Source organism: Microtus oregoni, unplaced genomic scaffold, assembly GCF_018167655.1.
Source record: "Microtus oregoni isolate MIOR12 unplaced genomic scaffold, Mior012 000000F_ref0000247, whole genome shotgun sequence".
Classification (NCBI taxonomy): domain Eukaryota; kingdom Metazoa; phylum Chordata; class Mammalia; order Rodentia; family Cricetidae; genus Microtus; species Microtus oregoni.
Window position 1 is genome coordinate 15,619,801 of NW_024543059.1, and position 22,858 is coordinate 15,642,658.

A 22,858-nucleotide genomic window follows, 5' to 3' on the forward strand; every position below is an offset into this window, starting at 1 on the left:
TTTTTAATAAATTTATTTTTATTTTATGTCCACTGGTGTTTTGTCATTGTGGATGTCAGAACCTCTGCAACAGGAGTTACAAACAGTTAGTTGTCAGCTGCCGTGTGGGTGCTGGGGATTGGACCTGGTGCTATGGAACACCAGTTGGTGCTCTTAACCCCTGAGCCATCTCTCCAGCCCCAAGCCATCACTCTGATGTTCGGGTCATTGGCAGGGTAGGTAAAAAGAAAGCTATAGGGTGAAGTCAAGTGGCTTTAAGTTCCTCTCCCAAACTTAGTTGTTGTCTGTGTGAGACAGGCCGTTCTGAGTGGCCAGCCTTCCTCTTTGTTAGGCCCATTTCCCTTCTTTGGCGCGGGGTTCTCGGATATGCTTACTTAAGATCTGAGTTCTCGACTGTTCACTCCTGTCTCCCGCAGTCTGATTGGTGGTGCTGACTACAAACTGATTTACCGGCACTATGCCACCCTCTACTTCGTATTTTGTGTGGATTCCTCGGAGAGTGAACTTGGGATCTTGGACCTTATCCAGGTATGTGCAGCCATCAGATAATGGAAGCAACTTTCAGAGTTCCACGGGGGTTTTGTGTAATCTGCCTTGGTTTGAATCCTTTTTTCAGTCTCCTCTATTGGACTAGAAGTCCAAACATCAGGGAGGAGTTGCTCCAGACACCACTCACACAGCCACAATTGATGCAAAAGCAAGAGGATTTTTATTCTGTCATGACAGGGTCCTTCGGATTCGGGATATGAAGGACCTCCAATAGCTGTTATAGTCCATCTTTTAAAGTAAAAAGCCACAGACACAAGGGGGGGAGGGGACCTGTAGGTTGGCTTATTCAAAGGGTTACTAGCAGTGATTGGTCTATTCCAGGGCAGGAGAATAGCTGCGTGATGAGGGAGATAAGGGAGAGCATCTGTGGGCCTTCCTGACCTTGTTTTAATGACTAAATCAACACATCAGGAACTGAGTCAACATCTCTGGGTTGTATTTGCCTCAATTCCCAGAATGGAGTTATGTTTAAAGATTATTCACAAGGACACAGGAGGAGGAGCAGTCTAGCATGTGTGTGTGGGGGGGGGGGGGGGAGGGAGGACTGTCCCGTTTAAGGTTTTAGAAAAATGTCTTAGGGTTGAGGAGGCTTACAAAAGCATTTAGAGTCTTTCACCTCACCAACGTTGGTCAGAGTTGCCCAATGTCCACCAGGTGGTGCTCTGGGACCGCGTGTGAGCAACCTTCCAGCCCTTGCACTGCCCTTGGTTTTTAATGTTTTGAATTTCCTTTCACCTCTGAAACCAAACTACATTGAAGTATTTATACAAGACGCGTGCACTTGTGTTTGTGTAGCTGCTTGTGGAGGCCAGAGATTGACATCTGGTACCTTCCTCAGTGGTTTCCCACCTTATTTTTGAGTTAGAGCCAAAGAAAGATTCCGCTAAGACAGTCTTGCCAGCAAGCCCCAGGCGTCATCTTATTTTTCCCTCTGAAGTGCTAGGATTTGCTGCCCTGGACTTTTCGTTTGGGTTCTGGGAGATCAAACTGAGGTCCTTCTGTTTGTGCCGCAAGAACTTACCTACTGAATCATCTCCCCAGTCCTAAGTGTCTACACATTTAACTTTTACTTATGATGGTAGCTTAGAGCAAAAGCATGGTTCACACATAGTGTCTTCTCCCCCAATTAATTTCATAGCCAATTTTAGTTGCAAAACCGAGAGCCAGAATTATCTTAAGAAGTCTAAAGGCACATATGAGAACAAAACAGAATGAAAGAAGCTGAAAGCTGAGCGTGGTGGTGCTGTGGTCCCAGCTACTCAGGAGGCTGAGACCGAATTGTTGCAGGATGCCTTTTGTGGGCTCTTAGTCTTTTTTTTTTTTTTTTTTTTTTTGAGGGCTCTTAGTCTTAAAAATGAAAGAGTTTTTTAAATAGACTAAGAATGTACTGGGCAGGGGTGGCGCACGCCTTTAATCCCAGCACTCGGGAGGCAGAGGCAGGAGGATCTCTGTGAGTTCAAGGTCAGCCTGGTCTACAAGAGCTAGTTCCAGGACAGGCTCCAAAACTACAGAGAAACCCTCAAAAAAAAAACTGTCTTGAAAAACAAACAAACAAAAGAATGAAGCCGTATGAGCACTTTTATTGGAATGTGAAGGATGAAAACAACAGGACTACCATGCTGGAAATCTCAGCAACTACCAGGATTGGAGGTGGGGTGGGATGGGCTGGGGATAAGATGCAAGACAATCATGCCCCAGCTACTCTAGCATAAAAAGGGTGAACAACTGGAGACTCCATCTCAAACAAGGTGGAAAGTGAGGACCAACACCTGACGCCTCCACATGAAAATCATGCTTCCTGAGAGTGAGGTCAAGAAAGCATTGGATTTCCTGTTTCTACAAAATCAGCTAGAAAATACATAGTTAAAGAAAATATTATATGGTGATTTAGGTTAGTGTTTGTAAATTAACTTTTTATGATGTACCTGATATTGATTCCTATAAAAGTGCAGAATTGGACCTGCTGTGGCAGTGCATTCCCTAATCCCAGCACTCAGGGAAACAGGCAGGAGAATCACTGCCAAGTTCAAGACCCCATCTGGTAATACAATACAGTGAGTTCCAGCCAGCCAATACTACTTAGTGAGACTCTGTAGAAACAAAACAACAACAGCAACAAACAAAAATTGCAAAATCATAAAAGAAAAACATAAAGTCATATTTGGTGTAATTGTTGGGAGATCACGCAAAGACAACAGCAACCTCAAAGATGGAATCAGTGGATCAGATACGAAAGCAAGTCCAGTTCTATCAGGAGGTCTTCAAGAGCCAGGAAAGGGAAACTCAGGGGAAGAAAGTAAAGCACTAAGTGTGCTGTGTGCCAACACCTAGCCACTGAGTAGCTACAGCTGACAACAGCTCAGTCCCTGCCAGCTTAAAAAATTATGTGTACATTTTAATTCAATGTGTTTGTGGGAGAGAGAGAGAGGTATACACAAGAGCGTGAGTGCCCTGGTGCAGGTTTACAGGGCCATCTTGTTAGGGTTTCTCTGGCTTGTGATAAACACCAGGACGAAAAGCAGCTTATGAGGAAATGGTTTATTTCAACTAACAGTTCCGCACCACAGTCCATTACTGAGGGAAGTCAGGGAAAAAACTCAAGCTGGGCAGGAATCTGGAGACAGGAGCTGATGTAGAAGCTGCTTACTGGCTTGCTTTCCATGACTAGCTTAACCTGCTTTTAGATAATCCAAGATCACTAGCCCATCGGTGGTTCCACCTACAGTGAGTGAGCTGGGCTTTCTTGTCAGGAAAATGCCCAACAGGCTTGCCCATATTGCCCATAGGCCAATGTGGTGACTAACTGACATAAAGGTAGCCAGCACTGGGGGGCTGGAGAGATGGCTCAGAGGTTAAGAGCACTGGCTGCCCTTCCAGAGGTTTTGAATTCAATTCCCAGCAACGACCATGATGGCCCACAGCCATCTATAATGAGATCTGGTGCCTTCTTATGGCATGTGCATATATAATAAATAAACAAACTTAAAAAAAAAAAAGGTAGCCAGCACCAGGTCAGAACTATCTTGTAGGAGTCAGTTCTCTCCCTCTACCCTGAGTCCAGGCTTGTCAGCAAGCACCTTTACCATGAGCAGCCATCTTGCTAGCTAGCCCTATGCTTTTGTTCTTTTTAGTGTTGCAATATTTTAATTCTTAAGGTTTTACAACAGATTCTGATACATAGTAAGAAAAATCTGTCCTTGTTATCGCTGTTTTCTCAGAGTATTCTTTCATATTTTCCAGAAATGATTGATTTGGAATATGTACGTGAAGAACTTTTCAATTTGGTAAAAATTTCCAGTATTTCCAGGGTTTCTCTGTGTAGCCCCTAGCTGTCCTAGAACTTGCTTTGTAGACCAGGCTGGTCTCAAATTCATAGATCCTCCTGCTTCTGCCTCCTGAGTGCTGGGCTTAAAGGTGTGTACCACCACTACTCCAGCTTTAATTACTAAACTGCTATTTCTTTTTTGTTGTTTTGTTTTAATTTTTTTAGATTTATATATTTAATTTTAATGTGTATCAGTGTTTTACCTGGATGTATGTCTGTGCATCGTGTGCATACCAGTGCCTCCTGAGGTAAGAAGAGGGCTTTAGATTCCTGGAATTGTGGTATAGAAGGCCGGGAGCCACCATGTGGGTGCTGGGAATTGAACTTGGGTTCTCTGCGAGAGCAACAAATGTCACCTCTACAAAAACAACCACTGATTCATCTCCCCAGTCTGTCACTGCTGTTTTTAAACAAAATATTGTCATAGTGCCATTGTGACATTTTTGGAATTTCATGTGCTTGCATTTCTGTAAGATATACACCCGAGGAATACAGTCGCTAGGTCCTAGAGTATTAATACTTAATGGCCAGTCATTTTCCAGTATTTGGTTTCTAATAGGAAGTGGTACCAGTTATCAGTCCTAGGTCAGGATGTCAGACACTTCTGCTCATTGCATCTTGATATCAGCATCATCAAGGAAGACGGTAGTCAAGCTCTGGATGGAATAACACTTTGCTAACTAAGGCAGAAATTGGTACCAGTTGTGGGGCATTGCTTGACAGACTCGACCATGTGTTTTTGGGAGGATTGTGCTGGTATTTGAACTTTGGGCTGGAAAAGCCATCAAGTACTCAGAGCTCAGTGGCTTGTTCTGTGGGAGCTTGGACGATAAGAATACTGAGAGAAATGCAAATGGTAGAGACCTGGTTTGTGAAGTTTCAGAGGGAAGGAGAGATTAGTAAGGCCAATTCTATGATATTTTGAATTAAGAATCCTTGGTTCTGGTCAGCTGGGGCTAAAGAATCAGCCATGATTAACAAGAGACCAGTACGACTGAAGTGAAACCTTTGCTTTGCATGATTGATGCTGGTCAGCTGGAACTGAGATATCAGCAATAGTTAAGAAGAGGTCAGCATCACCAAGGTGAAGTCTTTTGAGAGGTGTTTCCTCGGAGTCAGCATACAGAAGCTCTGGTCCAGAGGGGGCTGAGGCTGTATCTCATGCTGGGAACTGTGGTAAATGAATAAGAGTCATTTAGGTGGTACTGGTTTTGAAGGCGTGAAGAGGTTAGGGTAAGCATCTGAGCCTTGGCACCATAGGAGGGTAGCAGAGGCCATAGAGGAGGTGCAGCTTCAGTTGAAGTCAAGTCCCAGGGTTGAGAAGCTGAGACTTGGCACTGCATGGCAGGGTCACAGTCCCTGAAGAGAGCCCAGGAGAGGGTTATTGGTGAAGGTACAGCCCAGTTGCAAAGACTGCATCATTTTGGAGATGTCAGCACCGTGGGATGGCCACCAAAGAGCCCCACAGCAACTGTGAAGGGGAGCTAGCTTGAGCCTAGGAGACAAGCTGTGGATGCTGCAGAGGGCAGAGCTGGAGAAGTGGCACAGGCCCTTTGGAGCCCAGAGGATCATGGGTGAGTCCCAGACATCAATCACTGAACTTCATTGTAGTTGAATTTTGGTTTTGCTTTAGTCTGACTGTGACTGACTGTACCCTGGTTCTTCGTTTTTGAAATAGAAGAATGTAACTTATTTTTTATTTTATAGGAGCCCACGGTTAAGAGACTGGAGTTTTAGAGAGACTTTGGAATTTCAGAGAGGCTTTGGATGTTCTAGAGAACCTTTGAACATTGGAGAAAACTGAATGTTTTAAAGAGACTTTTAAAGTGTTTGATTTTTAAGACTGAAGAACTTTGGGGGGTTGGCTCAGTGGTTAAGAGCCCTGGCTGCTCTTCCAGAGAACCTGGGTTCAATTCCCAGCATCCACCTAACAGCTCACAATTGCCTATAACTCCAAGATCTGACACCCTCACACAAACATGCATTCAGGAAAAACATCAATGCATATAAAATAAAAATAAATACATTTAAAAAAAAGATTGTGGAGAGATGGCTCAGAGGTTAAAAACACTGGCTGTTCTTCTAGAGGTCCTGAGTTCAATACCTAGTAACCACATGGTGGCTCACAACCATCTATAATGGGATCTGGCTTACTCTTCTGGCCTGCAGGCATACATGCAGATGGAACACTGCATATATTAAATAAAGAAATCTTAAAAAAAAAAACTGGAACTTTTAAAAGTTGAAACTGGCTGGAGAAATGGCTCAGTGGTTAAACATATTGTTCTTGCAAATGACCCAAGTTTAATTCTCAGCACCTGCCTCAGGCAGTTTACAACTGCCTGGATCTCCAGCTTCAGGGAGCCGATGCCTTTCTGGTCTCCTCAGGCACATATACAACAGACATACATACACATAAACAAGATTTTTAAAAGTTTTAAATTTTTATATTGTGCTGTTTATATGAGATCTTAGGGGTGGACAGATACAAAAGGAATAGTTGCCAGGCGGTGGTGGCACACTTGGGCAGCAGAGGCAGGTGGATCTCTGAATTTGAGGTCAGCCTGGACTACAGAGTGAGTTCCAGGACAGCCAGGGAAACACAGAGAAACCCTGTCTCGAAAAACCAAAAATAAATAAACAAACAAGAAAAAAATGCATAAATACAAAATTTTCAATTAATACTGTAAGGGAGTTTTTTAATATATGTGTACTTCAGGTTTGGGGAAAGACCATAATATCATAAGTAGTTGGTATTTTATTCTTTAATGTAAATGAGCATCTTATAAAAGAGAAGAGAAAGCCTTAGTGTGTCCGCTGGTCGGATTGCTAGGCAGAGAACAAGGCTTTCCTGCCTAGATGATCGGCCCTGAGGTTGGCTAAGAAGTAGGCGTCAGTTAATGTTGGGGACTAGGCTTGCTGATCTGCTTTGAGCTCTATTGTGAGGGGAAAGGAGTGTCATAGCTGCCCTTATTACTTTATTTATTTATTTTTTGCTTTTATAACATTTTAAGATAGCATTGCCCCAAGTGGCCTGAGAAGTCCTTTAATTTTCAATCCTCCTGCTTGAATAGTTGGGTTTATTGGCCGGCATCTCTAGTTTCAGACTTCTTTAATGACCTTGAGGTCTCACTGTGTAGCTCAGGCTGGTCTCCAGCCATCTTCATGCCTGAGCTTCTGTCTCGGTGGGACTGGGGCACTCTTCAGGCTCGCCCCTTTTACTTTCTTGTGTGACGTCTGTAAAATGGCGAGTAATGGTTTTCTCATTTTCTTCTTTTTTCTTAGGTTTTTGTGGAGACTCTGGATAAGTGTTTTGAAAATGTATGTGAGTTGGATTTGATCTTCCATATGGATAAGGTATGTCCTCTCCTAGAACAGGGCTCCTGGAAGACAGAGTGTAGGACATGTCTAGCCACCTGTGTGCCTTCCTGTTCCTTCTCTTGTTCTTTTGCTCTGACCTAGTTCTAGAGTCTTAGTTTTAATCAATTAATTAATTAATTTTTGCAGTACTGGAGATTGAATCCAGAGCCTTTCACTTGCTAACCAGGTACTCTGCCACCAAGCCATACATCAAGCCTGAACTTGTTTTATTTAGTAAGTTTAATAGTTCTGAGGGGACAGTGAGATGGCTCAGTGGGTGAAAGTACTTGCTTGCCAACCTTTGATCACCTGAGCTGCATCCTCAGAATCCACATGGTAAAAGGAGAAAACTGACTACTGTAAATTGTCCTCTGACCTCAAGATGTGCCCTCCCACCCCAAGATAGATAGATAAGCAAATATGTTTTTATCCTTCTACTTTTTTTTGTTTTTTTTTTTAATTTTGAGACAGGGTTTCTCTGTGTAGCCCTGGCTGTTCTGGAACAGATCTGCCTGCCTCTGCTTGGATTAAAGGCATGTGATGTGCCACCATACCCTATTTCTAAAAGATTTTAAATAGTTTTGAGAGTTGGTGGTTTTTTTTTTGTTTGTTTGTTTGAAAATGTTTATGGGTATTTGTCTTCATGTGTGTTTGTGCAATAAATGTGTATCTGGTACCCCCAGAGACAAGGCTATGACATTGGATCCTCCGGGACTGGAGTTACAGAGGGTTGTGAGCTGCTATGTGGGTCCTGGGAATTGAACTCAGATCCTTTGAAGAGCAGCCGGTGCTCTTAACTGCTGAGCTGTCTCTCCAGCCCCAGTGTATTTTGGGTGTTGTTGGTGGCTGGTTTTTGCTAAGATCTATTAGTAGTTTTAGCACACAGATATTAGCACCCGGCCTGTTTCCTGGCTCTTTTGTTCACAGGTTTATAGCAGTTATGACACCAGGATAAGTAGCTATACCTACAAAACTGAAATGAGTTTCCTAGACATAGGCTAGTAACGGTGAAGCTTTGGGGTGGAGAGAACTCGGGAACTCTGATGTAATGCAGTTTTATATCTTGGGGGACTGTGTGGCTCAGAGATTGAGTGTTCATACTGCTCTTGGCAGAAGATCCAGACTTAGTTCCCAGTACCCACATGGGAGCACACAACCAGTTGTTTGTAACTCCAGTCAGGAGATTGCTTCTGGCTTCTACAGATGCTAGGCATGATGTTGTACATATACAAAGAGCCAAACACTCAAGCACATAAAGTAAAAAAATCTTTAAAAACAAAACTAAACGAAAACTTTGCTGAGGAGCAACGTAGGAAATAATACATCTGCAACATCATTTGAGATCAGATGCAAGATGCTCTTAGGAAAGTCTATTTGGACAGAATTGACACAGATCCAAGTCGTGTTCTCAGATTTGTTTTGTTAGCATAACTATGATGAGGCCTGTGGCCTGTGTCCTCATGTGCCAAGTTAAACAGGAGACAGCTCACAGGAGGACAGTAATGTTGTTCGTCCAGCTGGCACATGCTGTCCTCGGTGATGTTCACTGACAAATCAGCCAATGACCTTCCAGTGATCCATGGCTTTGGGAAGGAATTGCAATTTAAAAAACATCCTCACTTTTTATTATTTATTTTACGTGTATGGGTATTTTCCTGCATGTTTGTTTGTATGCCACGTGTGCAGTGCCCATGGAGGTCAGAAAAGGGTGTTGGATCTCTTGGAACTGGAGTTACAAGATGGTTATGGCCCATCATGTAGGTGCTGGGAATCAGACCTGCATCCTCTAGAAGAGAAGTCGGTGCTCTTAACTCCTGAGCCATCTCTCCAGCCTCCCTTGTTTTGATAAAACTGTGCATTGTTACAAGCATAATTTTATTAGTTTGTTATGATCATGACAGCAAGAGTTTTTAGACTCGTCCCTGCTAGCATTACTGTGCCAAACACTTCCTGGCCATTTTCCAGTGGCTTCTCTTCTTTTTCTTCTCTGTTGACTGTACCAGGGTTCTATTTGAAGGTAATGTGTATTTTTTACAATAAAACTGCATCCATTATGTATCTTTTCACTTCTTTTGGGGAAAGTGTTTGAGATCGGCTGTCTGTGAACTTCCCATAGCCTATTATGTAGGTGACTTCAAGCCTATGATAATCCTCCTGCCTCACCTCTCAAGTCTAGGATTATAGACATGAGCTGCCACATCTAGCTCTGTTTTTCCATTTCTTTAGCTATGTCAATTAAAGCCAGGTGATGGTGACTCTTGCCTCAATCCTAGCACTCAAAAGGGAGAGGGAGTTGATATTTGTGAGTTCTAGGCCAACCTAGACTATAGAGTGAGTTCTAGGACAACCAGGACTACACAGAAAAACTGTCTTAAAAAGCACCCCCCAAAAAAAAGAAAGAAAGAAAAAGTCTTGATCTATTAATTAACATTTTGTTATATTTTATCCTAGACATCTATTTTTTATGTACGTGGTGTTTGGAATATTAATTTTCTTTTTTTTAAAGATTTATTATTTATTATGTATGCAGTGTTCTGCCTGTATTCTGCCTGCAGGCCTGAAGAAGGCACCAGATCTCTTTACAGATGGCTGTGAGCTACCATGTGGTTGCTGGGAATTGAACTTAGGACCTCTGGAAGAGCAGACATTGCTCTTAACCTCCAAGCCATCCCTCCAGCCCAGGAATATTAATTTTCAATGTATTGTTGCTATATAGAATTTACTTTGTTTATATTTTGTACCAAGACAAACACTTGTTAAACACTTAAGTGTGTTAAACACTTAAGAATTCTCTTATATTTTAGACATTTTGTTTATTTATTTCTGGTGCTTTTATTTTTCGTGTTTTCTCCACCCCCACTCTGCTGCCCAGGATCTCTAGCATTGTGCTGACGAGAGACAGGGTGAATGGCATCAGGTCTTAGTTGCTGGTTTCAGAAGCACCGTTCATCCTGTCGCTATGAAGTGCAGCATTTGCCATGGGTCTTTTGTAAACATTCTCAGGCTAAGGAGGGTTCTTCCTTGTTCTTCCTGCTGCCTGGGGTTTCTAATCGTGAAAGGCTGTCAAGATTTCTCCGAAGCCATTTTCTCTATCTCCTGGGTGACCTTTGGCCTCATTCTAATGCTGTTTTAAACATCTGTGAGGATGTCTGCTCAATCAGTAAAGTGGTTCCAGCTCTGTTTTACTGGGCATGGCTTTTAGAAGGAAGTGGCAATAAAAATACTGCCCTTTCTCATATGTCTTATCTTTAGTGAAGTTCCATGAAGTACCGCGCTGCCACAGCAGATTCCTTTACTGTTTATACAACTGTTTATTTTTAGCTGGTGATTGGCACAGGAAATGACCGCTCTTATCTATTGGAGTTGTTGAAATCAATGGTGGAAGAAGGAGTCAGAATCCTATCTTAGTCACCCTTAGACTGTCTGAAGGTGTTTTCCAGCAAGCGACTTCCCTTTCGTTTCATTTCTAGCTTACTACAGTCACCCTCACAAAACATTTGCCATCTCAGGTATATCCTAATCGTCAGCTGTTTTGTTTCGTTTGTATAGGCAAAAGACCTATCACAAAACGGCAAGGTTATGACTGAATTCCATCTTTCTTTACTGAAGACTCTTCCCACCTGAGGCCAGAAGTTCCTGGTCCTATTTTGCAGGTGTGCACCAGTTGGTCCTGTTAGCTTCCGTGTCACCTCACACTCGGGGCTTAGAGCAACTGGTCTTGTAGACTGCGGATGACTGAATTTCTAATACTTTGGAAAGTTTTCCAATCTCGGTGTCTCTGTTGTTTGCTTTGGGAAAGGGTCTCATGTAGCCTAGGCTGGCCTTGAGTTTATTGTACAGCTGAGGCTGAACTGAACAGTCCATACATTATACCCATCTTTCATTTTTATTCCCTTTCTAGAGCCCCATAACCTGGTTTTCACACATTAACCCCACCACCACCTGCCGTTCTTAGGTGATTAACTGATCTCCAGATCCTGTAACCATTTCTTGGCCACCACCACCCACTCCTCCTCCTTCTAAAGATTTATTTATTTTCATGTGGATTGGTGTTTTGCCTGTACATATGTCCATGTGAGGGTGCCAGATACCCTGGAACTGGAGTTACCATTTGTGAGCTGCCATGTGGGTGCCAGAAATTGAACCCTTGTCCTCTTAACCACTGACCCTTCTCTCCAGCCCTGACCATCACCTTCTTACTGTCTCTGTAGTACATAGTGCTGTGAGCTCTTTCTGATCTTCTGTTGTTACCTCAGAATCTTTGATTTTTTAACCTGTTTTCTTCCCCCTTTATAGAGTCAGCTGTATTTCTATATTTCATACTTAATTCATAGTCAAACTACTACTCTTTTTTTTCCCCCCAGATAGGGTCTCACTGTGTAGGCCTGGCTGTCCTGTAACAGCTGTGTAGACCAGGCTGGCTACCAACTCACTGCCTCTGCCTCCCCAGTGCTAGGATTAAAGGCGTGTGTCACCATGCAGGGGAACTACCACTTTTGATGGTAATTCTCAAATCGGTCTTGATGGTCTTGTTTTAATGTCCTACTCTTTGTTGGAGACAGGATCTCATAGCGCACACTGCCCTCAGATTTTCAATGTGACTGAATAGGGTCCAGTTCTGTTGTCTGTGAGGTGGCCATACACTCTTTAGACACACCAGGACCATATCTTTGCAGAGGTGATTGGGTCCTCAGTGCTTTCAGCATCCCCTAAACACAGCTCAGGGTCCCGATGTTGGACTGTGTTGATGTTTTGTTTTGTTGAAAACGGAGTGAGTAACGTAGCATTCTCATCTGCAGCATCTCAGCAGCAAAAAGGGTTGAAATCCAACTGGGTCTTTGAGATTGAGTCTTCAGATCATTTCAGTGGCTTCGTCCAGGGGCTAGATGGTCGTGCTTATCCTCTTTCAATAGGATTGGCTGGTGTGCTGCTGGGTGGGGCTGAGCCCAGGAAAACTGCCAAGTAGATAACTAAAGTGGGAAGATGCTAAGTGTTCGTGGTTGAACTTCTGAAGTCTGAGGTGACAGGCCTGTAAACTGTGACGATGGATTATGTTTGTCAAATGGCCCTTCTGGGAACAGTTCAAGCAGCAGCTATTCTGCCTTGCTTGCTGGCCTCTTGAAACAAAAGGAAGAGTGAGGGATACCTAATTTTGTGTAAGTTTACTGAAGAGAGGACATTAGACATACTGTTTGAGCTTAAGTTCTAACAGTAGGAGCTAGCTGGATTACTTGACTGTCTGACTGTCTCTGGCCATCTTTTCTTTTCTTTTTTCCCTTGGTTTTTCGAGACAAGGTTTCTCTGTAGCTTTAGAGCCTGCCCTGGAACTCACTCTGTAGACCAGGCTGGTCTCGAACTCACAGAGATCGGCCTATCTCTGCTTCCCGAGTGCTGGGATTAAAGGCATGCACCACCACCTGGCTGTTCCCCCCCCCCGCCCCTAAGACAAAGTTTCTCCTTGTAACAGTCCTGGCTGCCCTGAAACTCCCTCTGTAGACCAGGCTGTCCTCCAACACTGAGATTCACCTGCCTCTGCCTCCCAAGTGCTGGGATTAAAGGCGTGTGCCACCATTGCTTGGCCTGGCCATCTTTTCCTCTGTGGATATGCCTGAGAAAGAAGAAGGAAGTCAAGACCAGCCTGTTGTCTCGTTGCATCCCTAGCCCCTCCCTTCAGGTGCATCAAAAGTGGGGATTTTTGCTTAAAGAATGAGAACATACACTTATTATCTCAACTCCAGAAGCTAGCTAAAGAGCAATAAGACAACAGTTTGATGCTATTGTCAAAGACCCACACACCCTCTGTCCACCTGTTGTCCCCTTTCCTCAGTGTTGGCTTCTTTGATTTAGAGGTCAGAATTTCATTTCCTCAGGACAGCTGACAGCTTAGCAAAAAGGTTTTCTTAAAATTCCAAAATCTGTACAGTATGTTTAAAAAAAAGAACAGGGGAGGAGTGTGTGAGCCAAGATCTGGTGTCCGTCCCTTTCCCTGCCGAGGGCCCAGACTCAGTGGCTCCTAGCTGTTCAAATCACACAGTCTCTTTGATTTGTTTAATTATTCCTTATTAGAAGCTAAGGACAACAAGGTAGCTAATGCTGTACACAGAACAGCAACGTTTGATGTTTCAGAGCAATCTTTGGAATATAGTCCTCTCAAGAAAATTCAGAAAACAGCAAAACAACAACAACAAAACCAAAAAAGGGTCAGGTGGTAGTGGTGCCTTCCTTTAGCCTAAGCACTTGGGGGGCAGAGACAGGCTAATCTCTTGAGTTTGAGGCCAACCTGGTCGACTAAGTGAGTTCCAGGACATCCAGGGCTTACACAGAGAAACCCTTTTTTGAAAAAAAAAAAAAAAAGAAAGAAAATTCAGTGTTGAAGGAAGCTGGGTGTTGTGGCACAACTGTAATGCCAGCACTTGGGTAACTAGGCAGGAAGAACTAAGGTAGCTCAGGTAGGAACTCACTGTGAGTTCCAAGCCATCCTGACATATAGAGGTAAAACTCCATCCTAAAAATAACCAACCTGTAATTAAGAACAACGTTAATTGCCAGTGATATCTCTTACATAAGCAGCAGATGAAATAAATCACACATTATGCAGATCATATTGGTTGCTGATTTGTATCACCCGTAAAGGCTGGAGATGAGATACATTTCTGTGTATCAGCAGAGGCTGAGCCTTCTCCGAAACAAGCAGGACTTTCTTAACCATTAGCTAAGAACCCTTTGCTACAACAATTGCTGTTGATGTGACTCAGCAGAAGCTTGGGAATCTATCACTCCAAGAATCTCAGTAACTTCTAAGTGGTTTATTTCTTGAGACTGCTGCCTGGTCACTGTGCTGTTGCTGTCGTCATCTGAGGTCCAGGCTGATGAAAGTCCACCTGGTGCTCTTGTGACAACTTACAGAGACATACCTACCACAGTCATTTCATCAATCAGTGTGAGTTATCTGTCATGCCCAAGGGGCTGGGAAACACTGTCCTACCTTGTGACCTTGTGACCAAAGGGAAGAGGACCCGAGCTGTTTTAATATCACTAATGACTGTCACTGATTTGGTTTTTTGTTTGTTTGTTTTGTTTTTTGAAACAAGTTCTCATGTGGTCCAGGTTGGCCTCCAACTCCCTGTGTAGTTAGGGATGCCTTTGAAGTCTAGATCCTCCTGCCTCTCCTCACATGTGCTGGGTTCCAGGCATGTCACAACACGCAGCTCCTTCGTGGCTCTTGACAAACACTGCATCTTGTTTTGTTTTTATCATGCCCAGCAGACTACCACTGCTTTTTCATTTGTTCTTTTAAGGATAAAGATGACATTTAATTCACTAACACTTTTTATTGCATATTACAAAACTAGAGAAAGGTTTTTGTAGGAAGGAAACATGGTTGACTCTTAGGAAGGAGCATCTTATACAGTAGCTTTCCAAGTGCTAACACTGTATTTAATATTTATATCTTATATGCTTCCTACATGAATTTAAGGTTACTTTAGGAATTAAAATCTAGTAACAGATTCTGAGAAGCAGGAACCTCTTCCTCTGTGTCAGTGCTTTAGAAGGAGCAGGAATTATGGGAATGGAGGTCACTTCCTGAGAACAGCCTTGTGATCCAGCATTTGTTATCTCTGTGACGGTCAAATGAAAAGTGCTTCATTACATGACTGAACTGACACTGATAGAAAGGGTGCCAGAATTAAGGGTAGAGGGCAAAGCTTTCTCCTTGTCGTTGCTCCAAAGGACACAGGCAGGGTGGGGAATGGAAGTTTTTGATGCATGATGTAGCTCATGCAGTAGAGAGGTGTTTGACGGCAGACAGTTCTTTATTGTAGTTACTTCTGCTAGACAGCTTGGGGACAGTGCTGCCCACCTCTCTTCTCTGAGCTGACAGAGATGAAAACTGGATTCTGGAGTAGGGGAAGAGTTAGCCACTAAATGACTAGCTTCCGTCAGGTATTTGCTGTGCTTGCCACAGGGTGACCGGGTGTGTCACGTAAATGGTGTTCTTCCTGCATCATCTTTTTATCCTCAGACCACACAGGTCTAAGCTCTAAGATGCTGGGCTTTCCCGTCTATAGGTCACACAAGTAACAATAGCGGAGTCAGAATTTGCAGCCTGGCATTTGCTCCTGAGACTATCCTTCCCGACCGTGTCACACTCCCTGTGGTGTTCTCTCTTACTCTAGTGCCCTAGACAAAGGGAAGAAGAGGGGCTGCTCTCATGTTCTATGAGCCCACACATACCTAGGGCAAGGATAGCAATAAAGACGACAAGGTCTGGGGCTGGAGAGATGGCTCAGCGGTTAAGAGCACTGGCTGTTCTTCCAGAGAACCAGGTTCAATTCCCAGCTCCCACACAGCAGTTCACAACTGTCTATAACTCCAGTCCCAGGGGATCTGACACCCTCACACAGACATCCATGCAGGCAAAAGACCAATGCACATAAAATAAAAATAAATAAATTATTTCAAAAAAAAAAAAAAGAAGACAAGATCTAGATTGTCTTCTATGCTCAGTACCATGTGACATTTGAGACCAGTAATGCAGTAGATGAGGGAAAATGAAACAATAGACTAGAAAGAAAAGTCCTGCATGAACTTTTGTTTTTCTTTTTCCCCAGGCTGGCCTTGAACTTTAAGTGGTCCTTTTACCTCAACCTCCCAAGTACCTGGGATTACAGTGTGCACCACTCCACCTGACTTAAGCATGCTAGATTCTCTCCTTCTCCCTCCCTTTCTTCCCTTACTTCCTTACTTTCTTTGTTTTCTTTCTGTGCTAGGGACTGAGGGTTTGAGTTCCAGAGCTCACACATGCTGGACAAGCACTCTACCATTAAGCTCCAGCTTCAGCTTTACAACATTAGAAAATAAAAAAGGTTTCTTTATGTGTGTGAGTCCGTATTAAGTGTATGCATTGGATGTGTGTCTGTGTGTATGTTTGCCTATGTGCCTGTGTATTTATTATGTGTGCCTTGATTGTCATGTCAATACAGGAACTCCTCCTCCAGTAAGCACTCTTAACCACCAAGCCAACTTCCAGCCCTAGAGGACATTTCTAGAGCAGTAAAGGAGGGCAAGGCTCAGAGGCAGAGCATTTGCTATCATGCATAGGGCCCTTTATCTGATGCCCTGAACTAAAGAAACAAAACAGAAATTTAGAGAACCCTAGCTCGGAATTGGTTTCTTTTAAAAAAGGAAGAAATAAGGAGCAGTGAACGTAGTTTGCTAAGTGTAAGTACTCAAAGAGCATAAATCATGAAGCCAGTGAGTAATGACCCTTTAATTACAGAATTCCTAGAACATGAAGACAATCCAGTTCCTAGGTGATTTGACCCCGCCCCTGCTCGGCATGGACACTTAAGTCTCAGGCCCCCCTCCCTGAGCTGACATAGCATTCTTTATGGGTCATGGTGCTTATCACAATCTTATTTTATTATAGTTAATTCTGTACAGGTTTTATCTTTCTTGATTCCAAGTGCTTGAGGACATGGTCCACATCTTATCTCTTTTCCTACCAGCACTCATTATGTGATATTAAACATATTTGAGAAGATAGTGAAGCTGAGTGAACGTTTTGCACATTGCACATTACCTCTTAGTCTAGGTGCTTAGCCCCAAAGAGCTATTTGTCTGAGTTTCTAGAGGCACCTCAGCACAGCACTGTCATCATCTGACCTTGACTGGGCCGAGGGTGTGGTGGGAAGTCCTGGCAGTCTGTAACACACCTTCAGAAGTTTCTATTATAATAACAGAATGGTGATTTGGGAATTAGCTCTTGGGGCTGGAGAGATGGCTCAGTGGTTAAGAGCACTGACTGTTCTTCCAGAGGACCAGGGTTCAATTCCCAGCACCCACCTGGCAGCTCACAACTGCCTGTAACTTCAGTTCCAAGAGATCCAACACTTTCACACTAACACACATAAAATAAAAATTAAAAAAAAGGGGAATTAGCTCTGCTGCATTATCTCCCAAGTTCCTCAATGGACCAAGTATTCCTGGTTATTCTCTGTGCCTTCTATGGTGTTCTTTGCAGAAATCCCCAAGTTGAGGGTGGAGACAAGCCCTTCCCAAGGACGCAGGGTGGCAGGACCTTCATCCCTGGCTCACTTCTCAGACACATCAGAGAAAAGTCTGCCTCTAATCCCGTACCACCAGCCACTACCACTGCAGCAGACTCTCTGGGAAGAGGCAGGGCTCGAGCCATAAGGCAGTCCATGGGGCCCGAGAACAGCACTGCTCTGCATGTCTTGAGATACTGGTGCAACACTAGGCTTCTGAACAAGAGGAGTCAGAGAAAAAGTCATGCTCCCCTGGTCTCTAAGACACGTTTCTGCCTTCTTTGCTTTTCAGTTCTTTCTTATTTGGGAAGCATGAGAACAGAAACTGACCCTAAGCCAAGGTGATGTCTCTTCCAGAGTCTGCTTCTCTCAGAGCACACTCCCTCTAGCAGACAGGAAAGTGAGCCACCCTTTCCCCGCCAAGGCTCTTCCCTACTTACTCCTGAAGGCCTGTCTTAGAATCACTGAAGCAATCTAAGCCAAGAGGGGATAGAAATGGTATCTATACTTGGCTTTTTATGTAGTGAACTTGAAAGCTTGGTTGTAAGCGATTAGGAATTCCTTTTTAAAGCATAGGTGTTGTGAAGTTGATGCCCTGATTTTCTAACATAAGCAGAGTCACCATGTTCTTTTTTATTTGGTTAGCATTTTATTGATTCTGTCTTATTAATGGCCAGGCAGGGGTGTGTGTGCCCCTGTCTTTTGTAAGATTCTGTCCTGTAAGGAATTGGAATTGCTCCAGTTTAGGTTTCTGTGCCTGTCACTAAGCTAAAGGTGTTTTGTCTGATAGTGTTCCAGACGATGGTACCTACCCTCCCTGCCCAAGAAGCCTCCAGGATGAGGTCTTGCCATCTCTACTGAGAGATGCATTGTACTGTGGAGTCAGTGCTACAGGGTGTTCTGAGACACTACATTTTGGGGTGACACTGGGGATCAAAGCTGACTTCTTGAGCTTTACTCTCTGTATTTATTGGCGAAGGAATGAGACGTTGAATACTTCAGCTTTGGAACAAGCCAAGTTAAAGTTTGGAGACACCTGGTTTCAGGGTGCTTGCTTCCTTCCACTTCTCAGATAGTTTGCTTCCAATTGCAGTGATTGTGGGCACATGGTGAGAGGCAGAATGCTCTTTGACTCGATTGAGAAATGTAAGCAGGGATGGTTCTCTTGGAGGTCCTGGCACCCGTGTCCCTGAGAAGGGCTATTGAAACTGCCTTGTCTCCACCCTCAACAGCCTAGTTTCTGTATCTTTGAAGTGGCATTTGTGTCCTTCCTGTTGGACTCTGTCGATCTTCTTGTGAAGTTAGCAGGCTCGTTTTAATCTATTTTATTTGCGGTGGAGTTTCAGAGGGTCGAGTTTGGAGGTCATGCCAGATGACACGCTGTGTCTTGAAATCCAGACTTTGTGCACAGTAGTGGACTCTTTCTTTCATTACTCCAGAAATTATGACCTAACGCTTCATAAGCTTGTTGCTGTGGGCACCCACAGGAGATTTAACATAGAATCTCAAAGAATCACAGCGGACAAAGAGACATGCAAAGAACAACACAACAGTACACTGACTTAAGTATTGCAGTCGACACCCATTCAAGTCACAGAGATGAAAATCTTGACTCTACCAGCAGAGGTCCTTAACTTCCTTGTCTTAGGTGCCCCAACCCTGGGTAGTCAGAACCCCAAACCTGGCAGAATATTTCTGATTTTTACGGAGCTATTGAGCAGGATCACCGTGAAGAATGAGTATAAGGCAGCTAAGGTGTGGGAATTGGCAAATCTCAGCAGTGGACAGCATTACAAGCCCTCATTTCCACAAGGAGACCCCAGCAGGTGGGAGAGTCCTTTGTCGTGTGCTGAGGATCAGAGGCGGGTCCTTGAGCACACACCCTGTGAGTGCTCTGCTGCCCTCAAGTCACTTAACGTTTCTGAGACCTTCCAGTCAGAGGCAGGTGGATCTCTGTGAGTTCAAGGCCAGCCATGTCTACAAAGCAAGTTCCAGAATGGTCCTGTCTCCTCAGAAAACCAAAAAGACAAAATAACAGCAAAAGTAGGAAAAGAAAAAGAAAATGTCTGTTCAGTTGATCCAGCTGTAGAGGTGGGTACTCCAAGAGAAGGTTGTAGCTGCTTTTTAGAAAAGAAAGTGAAAGGATATGGCTATCTGAGTGGCGTTCTGATGGGAACAGAACAGAGACATGATAAAAGAGGTCAGAGTGTCTGTAGAATTACATTTGGCTGAAATCACTCCTACTTTTGGCTGTTGGGGGATAGAAGTTTCAGGAGAAGAATTTTAACTAGTGTAGAGCTGTAAGCACCTACACTCGTTGATGTGTGGCTGTGGATCTGTAGAGACTGATCTGGCGGATCCTCAGCTGCTGCCGCACTCTGCAGACTCCTAAGATCTCCGGTGCATTGCTCACCTCCGCCTTTATTACATCAGATGGTTCTGTTGGAACCTTGATGCTCAGATAAACCCTTCCTCCTCCTGCGAGTATCTTAGGTCAGAGTACTTAGAACTCAAATAGCACCTCTTATATCCAGTAAGCAATCCTAATAGATTTGCCAGTGTCATTATGACAGATGGCTATTGAGATAGCAGGGTCGTTTGTGTTTGTTCAGTGCACACTGTTCGGCTAGGCGCGGGCTCTTGACCTTTGCTTCTTTCTGGTCACATCTGTTTTACTCTTTTTGTTTTTATTTTTGAGGTTATAATTACAACATTCCTCCTTTCCCTTTCCTCTCTTTAAGCCCTTCCTATACCCTTTCCCACTCTCCTTCAATTTCACGGCCTCTTCTTTCACTTATTTTTGTGTGCATATATGTACTTGTGCATGCATCTATGTAAGTAGAACCTGTTCAGTCTACGTACTGTTACTTGCATTCGTGTTTCCAAGGCCGACCGTTCGACCCTGAAGAGCCAGTTGGTGTGCTCTTCCCGCACTCAGCTTTCCTCAGCTGCCTGTAGTTCTTTACATAGGGTAAAGATCTTGTGGGCTTTTCCTTACCCAGTGTGCCAGTCCATTGGTGCCACTCTTGTTTAGCTGATAGTTGGGCAGCCATGTTGGTGAGGCTTTATGGGTATAGCTTCTGACATTCCTAAGACATGGTCTCACAGCAGACTGTCCGTAGTCCCATTATTTTGAGTGTTACCTCGCTGACTCAGGTGTCAACCCTCTTTTCCTCCCCCTCCTTCCACGGGGCAATGTTACCTGTCAGTGCTCTCTAGATTTCTGCTGGCACCCTCCAGGCCAGCCTACCAGCCACCCCCTGTCCTAAACAGAACCCTTTGTGCTCTGCCCAGCCCTTCAGTTCTGCGGGTCCTGGGTTCAGTTTCGTTTCTTGGCTGCATGCTTTTTCACACCTGTGCTTGGCGGCCTCCAGCTATCTCAGCTCACTCTTTATTCACTCAGATAAGTTTTGCTGCCCTTTATTCGGAACTCCTGACTGCCACACAGGATCACCATGGCTACTGTCTGCATATCCTTTGCTTATTTACGTCCATGGAGCCATGTGCCTAGCGAAGGGTGCTCATATTTACATGAATATTATAATTACAGAGTTTAATCACATATACACAACAAGCCGAGAATGAGAGGAGAAAATCATTGTGTAAAAATTGAACTGAGCCAGGCAGTGGTGGCATATGCTTTCAGTACCAGTACTCAGGAGGCAGAGGCATTTCAGTCTCTGTGAGTTTGAGGCCAACCTGATCTACAGAGCAAGTTCCAGGACAGCCAGAGAAACCCTGTTGCTAAAAGAAAAGAAATAATTAAACTGAATGCTATAGAAAGATGTGGTGGCGTTTGCTTTTTTTTTTTTTTTTTTTAAATTGAAAGTGGAAAGGTACATGCTTTTAATTCCAGCACTTGGGAGGCAGAGGCAAGTATATCTCTGTGAGTTCAAGATCAACCTGGTCTGCAGAATGAGTTCCAGGACAGGCTCCAAAGCTACACAGAAAAACCCAGTCTTGAAAAACCAAAAAAAAAAAAAAAAAAAAAAAACAAGTGGAAAGATCCACCCTTTTTAAAAATATAATTTATTTTCATTTTATGCATGTGCATTGGTGTTTTGGCTGCATGTATGTCTTTGTGAGAGTGTCAGGTCCCCTGAAACTAGAGTTTCAGACAGGTATGAGCTGAGAATTGAACCTGGGTCCTCTGGAAGAGCAGTCAGTGCTCCTAACCTCTGAGCCATCTCTCCAGCCCCATGGTATATACTTTAATCCCAGCACTCTGGGAAACAGAGGCAAGCATGCCTCTATGAATTTGAGGCTCTTCTGTTATATAGAGTTCTAGGAAAGCCAGGTCTATATAAAGAGACCCTATTTCAGAAAATCAAAAGACAAAAACAGAAGAAAGGCATTGAGAAGGATTATCTACTTACTGTCACATCGTAGGTGTTGGAATTTCCCCTTTGGGGAAGGGGCGTAAGGAGTGCCTTATGTATTTCACAATTCCATGCATCTCTGTTATACCCACCTTTCATTATCCTCCCTTATTCCCCACTCCTGATGTTCTTTCCAACAACCCTCCCCAAAGCAGCACAGGAGGGATTTTTGGCTTTCAAAGTAGGATCTCACTCTGTGCCAGGCTGGTCTAGACCTCTTGATCTTCCTGTCTCCCACTCTGTGTGCCAGGGATCACAGGCACCTACCTGGTAAGTTCTCTTTTAGAGCATTGAAATAATAGATGGTACCTTCTGGGAGAGTTTTATAAACTAGTGACATAGAACTAACAATCCAAAAGAGATGACCTTCTTGGCCTTTACTGGTGTCTCTTGGAGTTTTTGTTTTGTTGTTTTTGTGTGGTTTTTTTTTGTTTTTTTTTTTTTTTTGTAGCAAATAGCAGAGTTGGACTTTGTGGGGGAAAATCTGTAAAAATCATAATAGGCAAATCAGGAGTGTTAATGAGCTGTCTGTGGACTATCAGCTGTTGAAGGGCAGGTGGTCTCTTGTTCTCTGTTCCCTACTTCTCTTCCTAGTTGTTCACTGTTAAGACACAGAACCCTGATGCTGGCTGGCCTTTCAATCTTTGTCTTCCCAATCACAATTGATCTTTCCCTTATGCCTTAGTATTTCTCAGTTGCCTCTTGGTTGTCACATATTCTAGATTCCTCAAGGAAAACTCAAGAACAATCAACTGGGCAGAAAACCCTTGGGTTGCACTTTGTGTCCGTGAGAATATTACTGTTTCCTGCTAGCATTAAGCATTGGTTTTGGTTTGGAGACTGGATTCAAACTCCCTATATAGCTGAGGTTGACTTTAAACCTTCAGTCCTCCTGCTTCTACCTCCCAGATGCTGGGATAAATGTGAACCATCACACCTGGTTTGTGCAGTGCTGGGGACCCAGGACTACATGTGTGTCAGGCGAGCGCTCGCCCAGGGTATATCCCAGCCCCTCATTTCCTTACGTTTGATTCACCTTTCTCTTATTTCTTTCCTTTTGCTCTTTGTTGTTTTTAGTTTTGTCTCTAGTTTTGTTTCTTCTATTTTTACTGTCAGTCCTGTAGTTTCTTTTGCCTTCTACTTTGTCCCTGAATTCTGCTACGACACACACTCTCATCTTCTTGTCTTCTGTTGCT

General features: G+C 43.7%; 1 protein-coding gene across 1 annotated transcript in view; it reads left to right on the plus strand.

Moving 5' to 3' along the window:
* The window catches only part of LOC121446956 (AP-3 complex subunit sigma-2), a 39,044-nt gene that overhangs the window by 5,887 nt on the left and 10,299 nt on the right, over positions 1-22,858 (plus strand). The window contains exons 3-4 of the mRNA XM_041649867.1: positions 417-528; positions 7,160-7,231. Of these exons, the coding sequence (XP_041505801.1) occupies positions 417-528; positions 7,160-7,231 (184 nt within the window). The remainder of the gene's footprint in view (positions 1-416; positions 529-7,159; positions 7,232-22,858) is intronic.